Source organism: Sciurus vulgaris, assembly GCF_902686455.1.
Source record: "Sciurus vulgaris genome assembly, chromosome: 12".
Lineage (NCBI taxonomy): Eukaryota > Metazoa > Chordata > Mammalia > Rodentia > Sciuridae > Sciurus > Sciurus vulgaris.
Window position 1 is genome coordinate 73,176,293 of NC_136473.1, and position 17,796 is coordinate 73,194,088.

Consider the following 17,796-nt stretch of genomic DNA (forward strand, 5'->3'; position numbering starts at 1 on the left):
CCTACTTTGAATCACTCTTTTTTTTTTTTTTCTTTTTACTTCTGGAAATGAATTATTTGTGTTATTCAGTGATGCTCTAAGACTTTTAGGTCAATGTGTCTATAATATTTATAGATGTATGTTAAGAAATTATTATGACTTTAAAACTGAGACTAGAATACCCGATGGATGAAACCATGAACTACTTTTTAACCATCAAGCACACATGCAGATGTTTCTTGGCAGTAATTCAATATATCACTGGCTTCTTATTTTTTAAGTGGAATATCATTCAGTAATAAAAAGTCTGTGTATTTCTAACACATTTTCATTCTTTTCCATACTGCCTGAAAAACCAATTCATCTATTTTTACTGTTTTTTAAATTCTTAATTTGATGCTGAATGAAGATGAAGGTCATGCTTTTGAAACCATGTACGTAGGGGTAACCACCCAGTAAATGAAATGTTTTAGTTTGCCTTTGAAATTGAAATCTCTCTCCCTATTGTAATTTACTAACTTAATAAAAAATGTATTTCTGTAGGATATTAAAATCATAGACAAAGCAAATAACTAGTGAAATCTCTTGGGAATTCGGTTTGTTTTGTGCAAAGATTTGGCCCTTGCCAATTTAGAAAAGTAATTTTCATAGAATCTTTATTGTTGAAAAACACAAGAGAGACACAAAATGACTTTTGCTGATATTAAGACTTTAGACCTTTTATTTAGGTGTATCATACTGATTTAGCTTCTTTATTTCTCATTCCATCCTCTCCATTCTTCTAAATATTATCAATCTGATGTGCCTCTTTTAAAAAGTAACTTTTGGTATGATTTTATTTAAGTTCAGTTAAATAAAAATATTGTTTCCTGATCTTTGTTTAGTGCTTACATACATAATTCTTGTTCTCATTTATCTGAGTCATTATCTTTCTAATGTTCCATTGTTCTAAGAGAAAAGGAAAATGTATTTTTTATTCACACTTGCTTTTTTAAGAGCACTGATAGCCCCTGTAATCTATAGCATTATGAAGTGTCAGGAAGATGTGTCTTATCAGAGAGAACATCTCGTCATGTATAACTAAATATAACAAATAATAAAAATGTGAGATAACAGTAACAAATGAGTACAGAAGGAAAAAAAAATGTGTCTCCTAGGTAAAATATCTCAAGTTATTACAAGTGTATTGTGAAATATTTACTGCATCCCTCTAAATAGCCAGTGTTGGCAGGGAGTAATACATTTGTGTGAACTGCTTGCTGAATGTCGCTTTTATCTGTGTAATTGCCTAAACTGAGTCACTTCCCTAAGTCATTGCTTTAGTTAGTTTCTCCTTTGTTATTTGTGGTAATTATGATGAAGAGTGATTTTCTAATAATTTCTTTCTAGAATATCTCTGTTATGCTTTATGGGCAAATAGTAGGTTTGGGATGATTTTGACATGCTTGACTACTGTGGTAGAGTTTGGTTTATGTCCTGTCAGCTGAAGAAACTTTTCATGAGAGGGGAAGGGGAATCATTTCAAGTTTTAAAGAATGTTTTATTCTGTGAACTGGAGAAAAACTGCCGGCCGGGGAAAGTTGAATTTAGGAAATCTTACATGTAATTGCATGCACTCTTGCTGCTCGGGATTCTCTGGGAGTAAAAAAGGCATCAGAAGGAGGCAGGGGAATTGGCTAATTTCCATCAAAGACCTCGAGACCCTGGGAACTTGCAGATGAGAGCCAATAAATAAATTATGGCAAGGGCAGCCGGGTTGAGCCTGTACATTTTTACTGAATAGAGTACTAGGGACTTGGTCAGTTTGTAAAATATAAATCTGGAGGCAGGCTTGGTGCTTCAGAATGGCCCATTGGCTGATTGGAAGTTACACTTTCTGCTTGCAAAAGACACAGTCTCCATACCTATGGGTTTCTCATACGTGTAACAACTATTTTCCTAGCATTTATATTGTATTATTCATTATAAGTAATCTAGAGATAATTGAAGCGTATGGGAGGATGCGTGCAGGTTATATGCAAATACTGCACCAGTTTAAGGCACTTGAACATCTGTGGGGTTAGTGGAACCAATCCTCTGTGGACACAAGATAAGACTGTACATATATTAAGAGCAGATTTATTGGTGGGGTTGCAGTGGCACATACCTGTAATCCTAGTGACTCCTAGTGACTCAGGGGGTTGAAGCAGGAGGATCGCCTCTAGTGAGGCCCTAAGCAACTTAGTGAGACCCTGTCCCAAAATAAAGAATAAAAAGGGGCTGGGGATGTAACAGTGGGAAAATGCCCTGGGGTTCAACCCCCAGTACAAAAAAAAAAAGGAAAGCAGATTTGTTGATTGGACTTTAATGTTTCTAAAGACACATTTAGGTATTCTCAGTATCTATGAATGGACCAATATGTGATTGATTTCTACTGTAGAATCCTTGACGATATTGTACATTTTTATGTTAATATTACATATCATATCATGTTCCAAGTCCTAACAATTCCATTGAACAGAAGCCCAATATGACTTGGCTTACCTGAAATGTGAATATTATTTTTAAAATGTCCATCTGTTATTTTTGAAGTGACTCTAGCCTTTACAGACCTGGTATTTCAAGGTAATGATTGGTTGATTACTCCATATGGACAGGGGGCCTGTGGGTTGCAGAAGCATCATCTGATTTGATCTTTGTCATGAGCCCAGCTATTCAGAGAGTCAGATTTATTGCTTCCAAAAGCATGGAGATCTAATTTAGCATCCTTCCCCACCACCCCAGACCCACAGAGCTAAAGTGATTTACCCACACAGCTCAGCGGAAGTACTCCAGCCACAGACCAACTCGTCCTCTCCATTGTTCTTTCCCCTGATGCTCTGGGATCCCAAGGGATTTCTGGGAAAGGGAAGGGTGGATTAATATGATGTCTGTTAACTCTCATTCTTCTGTCGTTTTTGTTGTTGACTAGATTCCTTGATTCTCCATGTAATCCCATGACCCTTTTTACTAGGTGCCTCTGCTTACAGAGTCTCCACATGACATCATCAGTAGCATAGATGGCCATGTCACATGACAGCTCAGAGCTCCCAAGAATGCAAAAGCAGAAGCCTCTGGACATTGAGACTTAGACCTGGGATTGGCATACCATCAGTTCTATAATTGAAGCAAATCACAGACCCACCCAAATTCAAGGGGAAAATCTACCTAAGGCTATGGATGCGAGGAGGCAGATTTACTGGCTCTACCAAGATAATTTCAACTGTTTATAGTGATGCTTTGACTATACCAGTTATCATAAAATAGGACCTGAGACATGTAAGGGATGTTCTCTTCTAAAAATACATTTTTTAAAAAGGAGAAAGAAAGTGAAAAAGGCTTGAACATCCTCAGCAAAGCCTGGAAGGGTTGGTATTGTCCCTTTCTGGAAGGTATTCATGATGAGTCTCACCAATGTGACTTGAAATGCCAGGAGTCAGGAAAGTGGGCGACCCCTTAATACCTCCAGGATCTTGGAACTTTTATCCTTGTTAATGTGTTGGAGACCATTTCGATCTCGTTCCTTCTAGGTATTTACTAAACTGAAGGAGTTAAATGAGGGTCAATATACAGTATCATCTCTATTAAGGATTAGAGATAAACTGGATTAGAGAATAGGGCAGAGCCTAGATCCTAGACCCTGCTTCTAGACTAGGAGTCATTGACCTAATCCTAGACCAAGAAGCCAGCCAGAGCTGACAGAAGTTTGGCAGGCTTGTCCTGAGTAGGTTCTGAGTATCACAAGGAGACAGCTCAAGTTCTCTCTTTCTCTTCACACTGATCCTGCACAAGCAAGTCCAAAAGATCATGACACACACGATGAGTTATTACTGTTCTTGAATAACTACTGACAGCTCTATCAATGTGATTATGGAAGTAGACATGAGGGGGGATGAAGAGAGGGATAAAAAGCATCTACACCAACATTTCCTCTTTCCAGGGTGGGTGGATACCCTTTCTTTTCAGTGGAAACTCCGGGTGTAGAAGAATGAACATTGTCCTTATAAAAATCAAAATAGAGCTCTATAGCAGAACTCTATTCTGACAAACCTAGAGTACTACCAGGGAGCTTGAGGGAGTTGCAGAATTTATAAGCTGTGGTTCTGCTGGTTCCACTAAAAGTTACTGCAGAAACTACACTTAAGAGCATTGGCACTGGTTTTTGCCACTTAAAATTTTATTTTATTTATTTATTTATTTATTTATTTATTTATTTATTTATTTATTTACTTTTTGTGGTGCTGGGGATTGAACCCAGGGCCTAGTTAATTTTATGTGTCAACTTGACTGGGTCATAGGTTGCCCAGATATTGGGTTTTTCTGTGATGGTGTTTTAAGATAACTTTTAAAATTCACATATGCATTTTAGGATTGTTTTTCTTTTTTTGTTAAAAAATGTTGGAATTTGTATAGGGATTGCATTCAATCAGTGGATCGCTTTGGGTTGTATGGACATTTTAACAATGTGCTTTCTTCCATTCCATGAGCACCGTTTGTCTTTCCATTTATCTGTATGGGATATTATGGTTTTTGATGTTTTGTTCAAGCAGTGGGTTGCTTTCCTAATTAAGTTTTGCTTGGCTTCAAATTAAGTTTCCATTACTGAGTGTGGGAAATAGTAAATAATCCCAGAGTCGTTTGTGTTTGGATATGGAGTGCATGTCTGCATTTGGCTAGAAACTGTCACTTCGCCCTAGCTCTTGTATTTGGCATTGTCAACCATTAGGAATGTGGCCAACCACCTGGAGGAGCTGAGAAGGCTTGGCTAAGCAAAGTGGCTTTCATGGAGTCCTTGCACAGAATTTATACACTTTTATCTGGAGATTCCTTCTTTCTGAGTCTGTCTATTCTTATGACAGACAGGCTTCTAGACTCAGCTAGGTTGCTTTTTAATTTTATTTAACTGATCTAATTTTTCCCTCAAGCTCCTACCTCATTAAAAAATGGGGGGAAGCTGATCAGGAAGGACTCTAAACTTCCCATTTGGTGGTTTCTCAAGTTCTTGCAGTTGAAATGGTTTTGGGTAACTTGGTCTCTTATGGGTTCAGATTTCAGTTCTACTCCTTGTATTGCTTCTCTCCAGGATGATGTGTGGGGTAGGAGCAAGTTTTACTTGCATGGCCTCCTGAGCCTCACATCTGAGTATCTAGAAATTGTCCCTCATCTGCTGGCTACTGGGTGCCCAGGTAGTTGGTGGGGACCAAGTTTGTAGTGGTGAACTTACCTTCCGTTCTCTTGAACAGAACATGGTATCCGCCCCTCCTCCCCTCCTCCCATTGGCCCTATAGCTCATCTCTTACATTTGCCTTTCCCCTTGCCTCTGGTTGATCCTAGGCTTTGGAAGTTTGACATGTAGCCCTTAGCTGTAGGGTCAGTTTAACACATTGTAATAACCAGTGTTGATGCAACCATAGGGAAAATGGGAACTTCTGTGTCCGGTCCAGACCTTAAGGAAATGGAAAATGGAAGGAGGTTATGGAGTACTCAGATGTTCAGGTTTGCTGTGCAGTAGCTTTGGGTCATCCAGTGTGATATTCTGTCCCATTCCTGAGTGTCAAAGGGGGAAATGGGCACAAATTCTCCCCTTTTTTCTTTCCCTCTTTCCTTCTACCTCTTGTGTGGCTGGATGAGGACTAGAAATAGGTCAGTACACACCCCTTTGGAAGTAAAAGGTAATAGTTTTCAAGTGGTATATATACACAATGGAATATTACTCAGCCTTAAAAAAGAATGAAATGATGTCATTTGCAGGTGAATGGATGGAGCTGGAGAATATAATCCTAAGCAAAAAAAGCCAAACCCAAAAAAACCAAAGGCCGAATGTTTTCTCTGATAAGTGAATGCTCATCTGTAATAATGGGAGCAGGAAGGGAAAATGGAGGAAATTTGGATTGGGAAGAATGGAATAAGGGGGTGTGTAGGAAGGATGGTGGAATGAGACAGACATGATCACCCTATATACACATATGATTACATGACCAGTGTGACTCTGCACCACGTACAGCCAGAGGAGTGAGAAGTCATACTCCATTTGTCAAAATGCATTCTATGTGTGTATAACTAATGAGAACAAAGTTAAAAACATAAAAAAGGAAAGAAAAAGAAAGACAGGAAAATCCAAGGAGGAACAATTGCTTCTACCCACATCTATATTTCCTGAAGGCATCACTGTTGTGTCACATGATAGAATAATAATATATGAGGACAATAATGGGCCTGCTGACTCATTGTTTAAAGGTCTTATTATACTTTGTATCTTTATAAGCAGATAAATCACAGAAATGGTCTGACTTTAGTATTTACTGGAATAAGAGGGAGATCGTGTAACATGAAGATTACAATCATGGATTTTGAAGTCAAATAGACCCAAGTTCAAATCCCAACTCCATCTTGATGTAACTGACTATTATGCATCTTTAGAGACTCAGTTTCCCCTTAAGTAAAAATGATGAAATCCCTGATGCTTTGTTCAGCAAAGTAATACCACCTCATAAAAATTGTCATAAAGGTTAAAGAAAACCCACCTCTTAATCTATGTACTCAATATATGGTACAGTCCTTACTACAGAGTAAACAGCAATAAATGGTGCCTATTCTCACGCATACCTGGAATAATGCTTGTGTGGAATACTTTGGGTCCTATTCCTCGTCCATTCGCCCATCCTACTCACCAAAAGCTACCTATTCTCATGTTCTCTTCCTGTAATTTCTGCCATATGCCTAAAAAACCTGCTGTACTACTATTTTTAGATCTGTCATTTTAGATATCACCTGTGGACTTCTGTTAGATTAGTTGAGTTTTTAGCTCACTTAATCTTTCCCATCCTGCTAATAGAGTTATATTACTCTCATTATTTTTGCAACTTTAGTGAAATATTTATACTTTCTTTTTTTCTTATGTTATGTCTAGGCACCATCTCATGATTGTTCTCTTTTCTCTCTAAACTTTTATCCTCTCTCTTTTTATTATGTCAGATTGTGAGGTTACGTTCATGTACTTAGGATAATTCAGTAACCTATGCTTTGACCATGCCTTGGTTTTAAAACATCAAAAATTAATAAGATGTTATCTTATTCCAACAATGAGTGAGAGTGTGATTCGGTTTTCCTTCTTGTATGTTTTCTGTTTTCCTTCACGTTTTTCCTTCCTTTTCCTGCCCTGCCAATCCCACACCCACCGCCTGCCACAAGTGCATACCATTATTGCCTTTTTATGTTGTCCCAAATCAGCAAGGGCATCTTCATATACTAGCCTACTTGACCCCTGAATACCTCTCTTTTGGAACTTCTATCCTCTGAACATGTGTATTGAATATTTTCTATTAGCTTCCTTCCCCATTTTTTACATTTGGAGCCACTTTTTCCCCAGTTCCCGTGCGTCTTCTTTTTTGCTTTTACTCTCTCATTTGCTGGTGTGCATCCTTAAGTAACTTTCTAAGAAAGACTACATGGAAAATAAATTCTCCAAATATTTGCATATCTGAAAATATCTTTATTCAATCTTTATGTTTTGTTGTTTAAATTTATTTAAAAGAATGTCTCCTGGATTTTTCTCTTGTTTGTTTGTTTCTTTCTTTCTTTCTTTTTCTTTTCTTTTCTCTCTCTCTCTCTCTTTCTTTCTTTCTTTCTTTTTTTTCTTTCTTTCTTTCTTTTCCTGTTCATGTTAGGGTTCATGTTGCTCATCATATTGAATGAATTCTTTAGGTCTTATTTTTTCCTTATATACCTTGTCCCTTTCTATTTCTGATCTACTTTTGGTTAGACTTTAAGTTTTAACATTTCTGTTGAATTTTAAATTTCTACTTATTTTATTTTATAAGAGCTCTTTATTCTTTTATGGTTCTTTCCCTCTTATCGTATCCTGTTTTTTTTTTTTTTATGGATGTAACACTGCTTGAATCTCTCTGAGGAGACTCATTAGGGATTTCTGTCTTTAAATTTCTATTTCCTTTGTTATTTCTGCTTCTTTCACGGTGTTTTTTTTTTTTTTTTGGTTCATATTTTATCATATTCTCATTTTTATGTTTTTATTTTATCTTTTTAATACATTTACTTTTTTTTACTGGGTGTTAGGATAGGAAAGAAAATAAACACATCTAGAAATGGGTTAGTATACTACATTTTAGGAAGTAAGAGATGAATAGTTTTCAAGTGAAGGAAAAGACAAAGCATGGAAAAGACAGTCAGGAAAACCCAAGGAGGAACAATTGCTTCTACCCACATCTGTATTTCCTGAAGGCACATCTGTTTTTTCTGTGATCAAACAGTTACTTAAAACTGGCTCTTACACATAGATAATATCAGTGGAGAATTGTCCACAAAAAGATTCTCTCAGTTTCCCCTCCTATGCATAGGTATTTTGAGGGAATTTAATTACTATGTCAGGAGTCAACAGAAAAGATGGTCAAACAGACTAGAATTCATTTTCACTCAGGGATAACTTGTTGAATTTTGTATTTCTTTTAAGACTTATTTGTTCATTTCAAGAAATGTGAGTTAATCAGGGAGAGAAGACCAACATAAAGGTCATTCTGCCTCCATCATAAACTCAAAGCTCTTCCCAGCCTGAAGAGGCTCATCTCCCGCCATCTTCCTGACTGTGCTGTCCTCTGTGCACAGCCTGCTACGAATTCCATGCACTACTGCCTTTGTTCATGCTGGATCCCCTGCCTGGAATGTTCTCTTCCTCACATACCCTCTTGAGTTCACCAAAGTCAGGGATCCTATTTTCATTTCTATATTTATCATTTTTGTATTTTCTGTGCCATTTGAAAAGTTTGACTTATCTTACTTATCCTTGTGGGTTAGAGCAAGTTCAAATGTTGTCTGCTCTTACAAAAAGTCCTTAACCTCCCTCAGAGTTTGTCATTTTCTGACCTGGTTTTTTGGTTAGATGTGCCTATGTCTTTTTGTCCTGTGAAATCCCTTGAATGCAGAGATCCTGTCTTATTAATCTGGATATCCCCAGGGTCTTATATTATACTGGGTTCCTAGTGGATACTCAAGAAGAATTTATGTATACATGGATCAGATAGAGGAAAGGGCTGGTGATAGATTTTTATTAAAGTCATATAAAAATAGTATGTTTACAGATTCACTTCTTGTAGTTGTATTTTATGTTTCTTTTAAGTAGATCAAGAATGGAATGTTCTCGAGAATGTTCTACTGTATTTAGTTTCTCCTCTTCCCTTTCCCTTCTCTGCAAGGTCCTGCTCACTATGACCTTTGGCTCTTCTCAGTCCTTGCCTTCTTCACAAGTGGTAAAGGAGTCTTCTGTCTCCTATGGTGATTGTGTGAAGGGTAATCATTTTTCAAAACCTGACAAATCAAGAAACAAAAACTCATCTGTGAAGGGTGGAGAAGACTGCACAAAATTCAACTCAAAGTGGATCAAGGACGTAGGCATTAGACCAGAGACCCTGCACCTACTAGAAGAAAAAGTAGGCCACCTCTCCATCATATTGACTAAGGATCTGACTTCCTAGAGTGCAAGAAGTAAAATCAGGAGTCAATAAATGGGATGGTATCAAACTAAAAAGTTTCACAGCAAAGGAAACAATCAAGAACATGAAGAGAGAACCTAGGGAATGAGAGAAAATCTTTGCTACCTGAACCTCAGATAGAGCATTAATCTCCAGGATATATAAAGAATTCAAAAAACTGAAAACACAGACACACACACACACACACACACACACACACACACACACACACACAAAACCCAATCAATTAATGGGCAAAGGAACTGAACAGGCACTTCACAGAAGAAATATGATTGTTCAACAAATGTATGAAAAAATGTTCAACATCTCTAGCAACTAAAGAAATGTAAATTAAAACCACCCTAAGAGTTCATCTAACTCCAATCATGAAATTCATGTGGAAGAACAAAAGACCCAGAATAGCTAAACAATCCTGGGCAGGAAGAGTGAAGCAGGAGGAATCACAATACCAGACCTTAAACTCTACTATAGAGCAAATAGTAACAAAAACAGCATGGTACTGGCACAAAAATAGACAGATAGACCAATGGTACAGGATAGAAGACACAGAGACAAATCCATATAAGTACAGTTATCTCGTACTAGACAAAGGACTTAAAATCAGCATACTACAGTGATGCAGCCACATCAATGTTCATAGTTGCTTAATTCACAATTGTCTATATTGTGGAACCAACCTAGATGCCCTTCAGATGATGAATGGCTAAAGAAACTGTGGTGTATGTATACACAATGGAATATTACTCAGCCATAAAGAACAATAAAATGATGGCATTTGTTAGTAAATGGATGGAGTTAGAGAATATCACCCTAAGTGAAATAAGCCAAGCCCAAAAAACCAAAGGTTGAATGTTTTCTCTGATAAGTGGATGATCATACATAATGGGAGAGGTTGGCAGGGTTGGGCGAGAGAAGAAGGGAGGAACTTTGGATGGTGTAGAGGAAGATGGGGCAGGAGGGGATGGGGGAAGGAAAGATAGTAGACTGAGATAGACAGTATTACCCTATGTATATGTATGATTACATGAATGGTGTGAATCTACATTGTGTACAACCATAGAGTGAAAAGTTGTACCCCACTTGTGTACAATGAATCAAAATGCAGTCTGTAAAAAAAAAAAAAAAAAAGAACTACAAAAAAGAAGATATCAGAAGTAGGGCTAGGGCTGTAGCTCAGTGGCAGAGTGCTTGCCTGGCATGTGTGAGGCACTGGGTTCAATTCTTAGCATTGCATAAAAATAAAGGCATGCTATCCAACTACAGAAAAAAAAAAAAAAAAAAAGTCAGAAGTAGTGAGAACACACAAAGCCTGCCAACCAGGTCTGGCCTACTTAATTGTTCCATCATCCACCATATGGAACATCCATGAAAACTTAAATTGAGCAACAAATGTTATTATGGCAATTTTGAAATAATTATTATGTTTGCAGAATTGAAAACTTAGGACCTAGTGGATTATACCTGCATGCTAAGTGAGTGGTAGGCTGGTGTTCTGTTAAAAAGCACCAACATCCAGCTTTATGACCATAAAGTTTCAAAATCAGTGAGAAGGAATTGTGGTGTGAGCCTCTTCATCTCCCTCTACAAAGTGGTTGTGTGAGGGGGTCTGGCTGCTTTTCCTCATGGAGGGGAGGTTCCTTTACAGTGTGTGTGCTTCAGGAGGTAGTGCTCAGCTCCCTTCCTTTGCCTCCGAAGAAGGGCCTCTCAGAATGGGCAAATGCTCATCATGGTCAAAAAAACCAGCTTGTATTTTTTGACCAAGAGACAGACAGAACTAAGATGATGGACAGCCCAGAATAAATTACTTTTGGGTTTTCTTCTGCTCTGGATTATTGGTATGCTTTCACTCAGATTAAAAATTAGGACTTGAATATGTATCATAGGAATCCACTGGATTTCTCCTGGGCTCATTGGCAGGTTGGTTAAGCATGCTTCCTTTACTAAGCTGTTCCTGGACTACAGTAACCTTAGCCAGCATTTGCATTCAAAATAATCAGTTTTAAAACTTTGTTCTTTTATATCAAAAGGTCATATTGCTGTTCCAGAGACAATTTTTGAAGGGAAGTAGAAATACCTGGATTGGTTGACATTATTTACATCCTTACTAAATTTCAACTAATGTCTTGCCTCACATGACCTTTTTCTGTTTTTTTTTTTTTTTTCTTTCCTTTTATTTTTATTTTAACAGATACTAATTTCGTGTTGGGGAATGCCCAGATAGTGGACTGGCCTATCGTGTACAGCAATGATGGATTTTGCAAGCTGTCTGGTTACCACAGGGCAGAAGTGATGCAAAAAAGCAGTACCTGCAGGTATTTATATTTGGGCTTGTTTTGGTGAACAATCTATCATGGTATCTTTTGGAAAAAGAAAGTGGCTTTCTCAGTTTTGGAATTACCTTTACCTCATTCCTTTTTTTTTTTTTTTTTTTTTTTTTGGTACTGGGGATTGAACTCAGGGGCACTCAACCACTGAGCCACATCCTAAGCCCTTTTTTACATTTTATTTAGAGACAGGATCTCACTGAGCTGCTTAGTGCCTTGCTTTTGCTGAGGCTGGCTTTGAACTCAAAATCCTCATTCAATTTTTATTGAGGAATTTTTATTGCAATATGTTCTCTCATTCATGCATGTGCTAGGAAAATCAAAGAAGATGGTCCCTACAACTGAAAATTTGCAGTCACTCAGTAAGTTGGGGAGAAACTTAAAAAGCTCAGAAAAACCATCTGTCTATAAAAAATGTGAACTCAAAAGCTTATGAAGTTTTATATTGAATTAAATGTGAAAGACTCTCAAATAAAATTAAATGAAAATGAAATGAAAGTTTAGATGATTGAATTAATTTTTAAGACTTTATGAACATTTTAGAGAAGAGTATTTTATAATGTTGGAGAGAAGAGCCTTGTTTATAGAGGGGTTCCCCGCCCCCCCCAGCTAAAATTCTTTATTTCAGAAGAGAAGAGAGCCAATATTTTGTTGCTTAGTAGTTCATACTGTCAGATCTCTCTTTCTGCTCTCTTAGCAAATTGTGCTAACAGCACATCTTGTATATTTGACTGGGTTGCTAATGGAGCAGTATCTGTAGGCCTGGGCGTTAGGAAGCTCTTTCAAAGCATCTTCAAGGTGTTGAGCTGGGCATGTAGCCTGGATCCCGCCAGACATTCCTCTGTGGTGCCCTAGCACAATCTTGGTCCAGCATAGCCTCTGGCTCCTCTTACTCTCCTTCTTCAGCCTTCTTTCTTCGGCAGTGTTTGCATGACGTGGAATCATTTTTCCAAACCTGCCAAATTAAGAAATAAACTCATCTATGAAGGGTAGAGAAGCCTGTCTGGTCAGACTTACTCTTCTGTTCTCATAAGTTACATTTTCATGTATTAAACCAGCCAAATAACAAGTTTGGTGAAAAACATTAAATGTTTGGAAATATTTTAAGGTTTTCTTACATTTTAGATTGTGAAGACTGAGAATTGGAAAATTTAAGGTTTTCTCCCTACTGTTCAGAGATTTAGAAATTATGACTCTAACTGCAATAGAATGCTGTTATATTCTTTCTGAGCTGGTTTCCTTTTAAGTACCTGTATATTTATATATCTTCATCTACATCTGCATCTGTACTTCATATGTACAATCAATATATCAATATATATTCATGTTTTGGTGTAACTTGAACAGTATATCCTTGTCTTTCTTTCTTCTTATTGGCTATGAACACTTCAAAAAATTCAGATAAAATATCTTTCTAATTTAGCAAAATTTATGCACAATTCAAAACAACTTATTTAATTACCTGGATAGTCGCTTCTCTAGGAATAAATAAACCTTTTTGCTATCTATGTTCCTGATAGCTAGGAACCTCTTTGGCTTATTTCCTGCATTGCAGACATTTGTAATCTAATGTTCAGGTAAAGGAAACTTACATCTACCAGTAAACTACTGCTTCAAAGAGTACCTAAGAATAGGGAAAACTAGATATAATTATGGCACTTCATTTATGTGAAGACTCAACTTGGCAGTGATTTATGTTACCTTGGGAAGGAAATTGTTAGCATATATACCATCACTTCACTTAAATGATGGTCATAAATCTAGAAAATTAACTCAGAAAGAGGAAAAGGAGAAGTTCTATTATTTCAGGCAGGGCTAATTTAGTTTTGATCTGTTCTTCTTTTAAAAGACAGTTTAACAAGGTCAGTATTCTCTTTTCCTGGTACATAGGTTTAAAGAGAACAACCCAAAAGCAGAGTACTCCTGAGATACACCCAAGTACAACCACAGATTATCTTGTCCCTCAGTGGGCTGGGGAGGGACGTGAAATAACAAAAGTGACACAGAATTCATAAAATCTGCAGCTAGGGTTCCAGAATTCAGAAGGCTGTAGTAAGTCCAAAATTGTTCCAGTGTCAAGCTAAGCATACTGCTTGACTTGGTGGTTTCGTTTTCCATCAGAAATTGCACCTGATAAGCCCTGGGGTTCTTTTTAACTTTGAAATTCTGTGATTCTGTGCTTCAAGTCATTAAGAAAAAGCTCATATTCAGCATGCAGCTTTAGGAGATGGGAAGTGCATTGTTTGGGAACCCATATTCCCATTTCTGCCTTACCTAAGACTTAGAGGATTGACCACAGCTATCCTTCCTTATTATTGTTGCCTGAAGGCCTGGGGTGGGCAGGGCAAATGCTTGCTGGGCCCTTGGCCACCCTTCATCAGGGAGCTGAGGTTCCAGCCCCTTAAGAGGTGGCTTTCCTCCTCTTGCATGCTGTTAGTGTCCGGTGACAAGGTTCATTCTACTCAGTTGAGGGTGTATTCTGTTCCTAGAGGGATAAATATTGGTCTTCAGACCATACTTAGTGTGGGTCCCAGAGAAATGGACAATCCTGGCAATTTTTCTGCCTCTGCTAAGAACCAGGGTTAGTAGGTAGAGCTTGACTATCCTGAGGTTTTCTCTAGCTTCTTTTGTCTCTCTCTTTTCACATGTTGCTTATTTATCCCCTTAGGCTACTTGTCTCCAAACTTGAGCAGTAGGGAGATGTATTATTAAGAACATGTAGGATTTTATTCTCTCACATTTTTTTTTTTTTTAACCTAGTGGTGTTTTTCTTTTCTCTTTGGTGGGCCAGGGGCAGGAAAAAAAGCTGCATAGACAAAGTGACTGACTCTTGTTTCTTCCCTTAGCTGTGTCTTAATGTTTACAGCACCAAATTGCACCCAGTTTCTTGTTTGGTTGGTGAATGTTTTTCATCTTTCTCTCTTTCTTTTTAAATTTTTGTTTATTTCATTAGGAGTTAGAAAAGGGAATAGCTTAGTCCATATTTACTTGGCCATTTTTTACCAGAAGTCTCCCAGATTTTTATTTCTAAAATGAAATCCGATTATATTTCTCCTTTGATTAAAACCCTTCCTTGTCCTCCAGTTGCTTTCAGAATGAAGTTTGAATTGCCTCACGTGGCTTCTAATGCTGTAGTCTCTTCCATCATCTGGCCTCTGCTTACTTCTCCGTATTATCTATAGCACATTTCCCCTTTCTTGCCTATGTTCAGTCATAGGGCTGAGTTACATTCTAGAATTAACCTAACTCTGGTTATAGGTCACATGTTCACCTTTTGCTCTGAATTTTCTTCTTTTTCCTTTCTTTCTAATTTCCCTCTGCTCTGTGGATCTCATTTGTCTCTACTTCTGAGCAGTTTTCTTTCACCAACTGAAGTGTGGTCTGTGCCTCTGCTATGTGTACCGCCATGGTAGCACGATCATACCCTTTTCTGATCTACTGTTTCCTAATGTGTATCCCTCATGAGGCTTAGTTTTTTGGGCAGTGATAATTTTCTTATTCAGAGTTAAATCACTAAATCTTTTTAATCCAACAAATGTTTTTGCATGTGCGTGAGCATCACAATGCCTAGCACAGAGCTGGGGATGTAGAACAGATATTTAACCTGTGCTTGCAGAATAATAAATACCTGTTGATGTGCTAACTTGAGCTCTCTGGTTATTTGCAGTTTTATGTATGGGGAGCTGACTGATAAAGACACAATTGAAAAGGTGCGACAAACCTTTGAGAATTATGAGATGAATTCCTTTGAAATTCTGATGTACAAGAAGAACAGTGAGTATTCAAACCATTCTCAACCATACCTTTATGTGTTTGGAATAGCAAAATCTCTCCTGATCCTCTATTGCTGTCTCGGTTTTTCTTCTTTTCCATCAAGTGAATGCAATTACTTGAATCCATTGCTTATATTGGGATAAATATATGACTGATCAGCTACACTTTCCCTCACAGGAACATTTGATGAAGTTCTTGTCCATAGCCTGTTAAGACTTCTTCATCTATTTTACTAACAAGAGTTAGTGTTCTTCCTATTGGTTTCCTTATGGTGAGATACTGGCCGAAGGCTCTTATAGACTTTAAGCTTCTTAAAGGGGGAGGGAAGAGGTAGGATAGAAACCGTTCAGTTTATCTTTTGTTTTTATCTTGCACAGTGCCTTTAGAGCAGTAATCAGTTCACTAGGTGCCCAATTAAGTATCTGGATAAAATTTTGTTCTTCTCATGGCCCTAGGAGATAGTATTAACAATAATGCATTGTTTATTTGTGTTTGTTTTGGTTACTATTATTTCCATAAAGTGTGTTAATGAGGCTTTTAGGTCAATAGCCACTAACAAGTATGAAACTTGCTTTTGTCTTAAGAAGTTTGTTGTCAATAGAGATTAGCTATATTAATTTGTTTGGAAAGTGAGCACATGGACCTAGCACATGGACCGAGGTCTTCAGAAATGTTGACTAGGGCTTTGTTTCTGTTTTAAGACCACTATTTTGTTTGTAAAGAGCCCTGTTTTTTATATGTAGGGTTGACTGGTAGGCTATGGATTCAGTAGAACATTCCAGAATGGCCCAGATGGGCACCAGGATAAATGTTTATTTGGTGGTATATTTGGGTCTGAGTGATGCTTTGCTCTGGAAACCAAAGGGCACATGTTGCTCTTATCTGGAAGGAGCTAGGACTCTTTCTGTCTGGAATGTTGGAGCAGGCATCTGAGAGGACTGCTTACTTGGTGACCTGTGCAGATATTGAAATAAGTCCAAGGGGGCTGTTCCTGCAGCTTTCATCCTGCTCTAGCTTCCTCCCTCAGCCAATAGGTATTGTTCCTGTTCTAACTGTTAGCTATTAGAAGAAAGAGGGAAAGATGGTTAGGGACTCCGTGCCAGTCCTTCACCTATGGATGAGCACAGCTCAAGCAACAGCTGTCACCAGGACACCTTGCAACAGCCTTCTCATGGATAGACATGGTCTGCATGTGTATCCTGAACTGAGTAAGCTGGTGGTTTTCCACACTGCAGCTCCTTGTGCTGGACAGTGTGACTTTCCCCATGACACAGAACACTGATTGGGTAGCTATATCACATAAAGAATACCTTGCATGTACATTTTACTTGAGAGTTTTCAAGCTTCATTAGACTATGCATTTAATTTGTCCAAATTCTAACTATACACATTTGGCACAAGAAGAGAGAGGGAAACATAGTTTAAGTTGCAGTAGTGATTTCACTCGCCATTCCTTTTAGTGAGTATGAATGGCAAAAGGGAATCTGCCATTCCCCAGCTGTCCCTGAGGCTAAAGGCCTTGTATGATGAGTGTCTTACTGCACTGAAAATTACTGTGATTCTGGAAGTTATGTATTTTAGGTAGACATGAACTATCCAGGTAAGCCAATTTGTTCAACTTTATGAGCTACTGAAGAGTTGACATCTCTTTCCTCCCTGGAGGTTGTGGTAGGCTTATTGAGGGGCAAGTGACAATCTCCAAAGTGGCACATTGTCCTGGGCACAGGGCTCTACTTTATAGGTGATATTAAGACTTTTCAAGAGTAATTATGGTTGTACCCATTTTTTACTTTAGCCTGTAACTTGAAAAAGTAAACTTTATGTGAGGTATGACTTGACTAGTCTATTTTAAGATTGTCGGTTCTCTAAGCCTGGAGAAGTAGGCATGAGGAAAGTTAAAGTTTTCCTCCAAGGTCATGCAGTGCTGGGGCCTGGTGTTCAGTGTTCACTCCATGGCCATTCTTCCCAGCTAATTGTGGGCACAAGACAAGCCATCACACATAGTTATGCAGGCTATACCCTGTCTAGGGGCCAAGGAGAAACCAGCTTGTCATTTGCTTGCTGAGTCCTCCTCGTACCCTGGTCTGGAATTGCATCTATGCTAGGAAGGAGTTTCTCTTTCTGATTTACACAGAGACATCTAATGAGCCAGCAGAGGCTCCATACAAGGCTAACCCTGTACATAACACATGGGGCAT

General features: G+C 38.0%; 1 protein-coding gene across 2 annotated transcripts in view; it reads left to right on the forward strand.

Moving 5' to 3' along the window:
• Positions 1-17,796, forward strand: part of KCNH1 (potassium voltage-gated channel subfamily H member 1) — a 441,214-nt gene that overhangs the window by 11,643 nt on the left and 411,775 nt on the right. For both annotated transcript variants that reach the window (XM_079107602.1, XM_079107603.1), the window contains exons 2-3: positions 11,689-11,812; positions 15,492-15,598. In XM_079107602.1, coding sequence (XP_078963728.1) covers positions 11,689-11,812; positions 15,492-15,598 — 231 coding nt within the window. The remainder of the gene's footprint in view (positions 1-11,688; positions 11,813-15,491; positions 15,599-17,796) is intronic.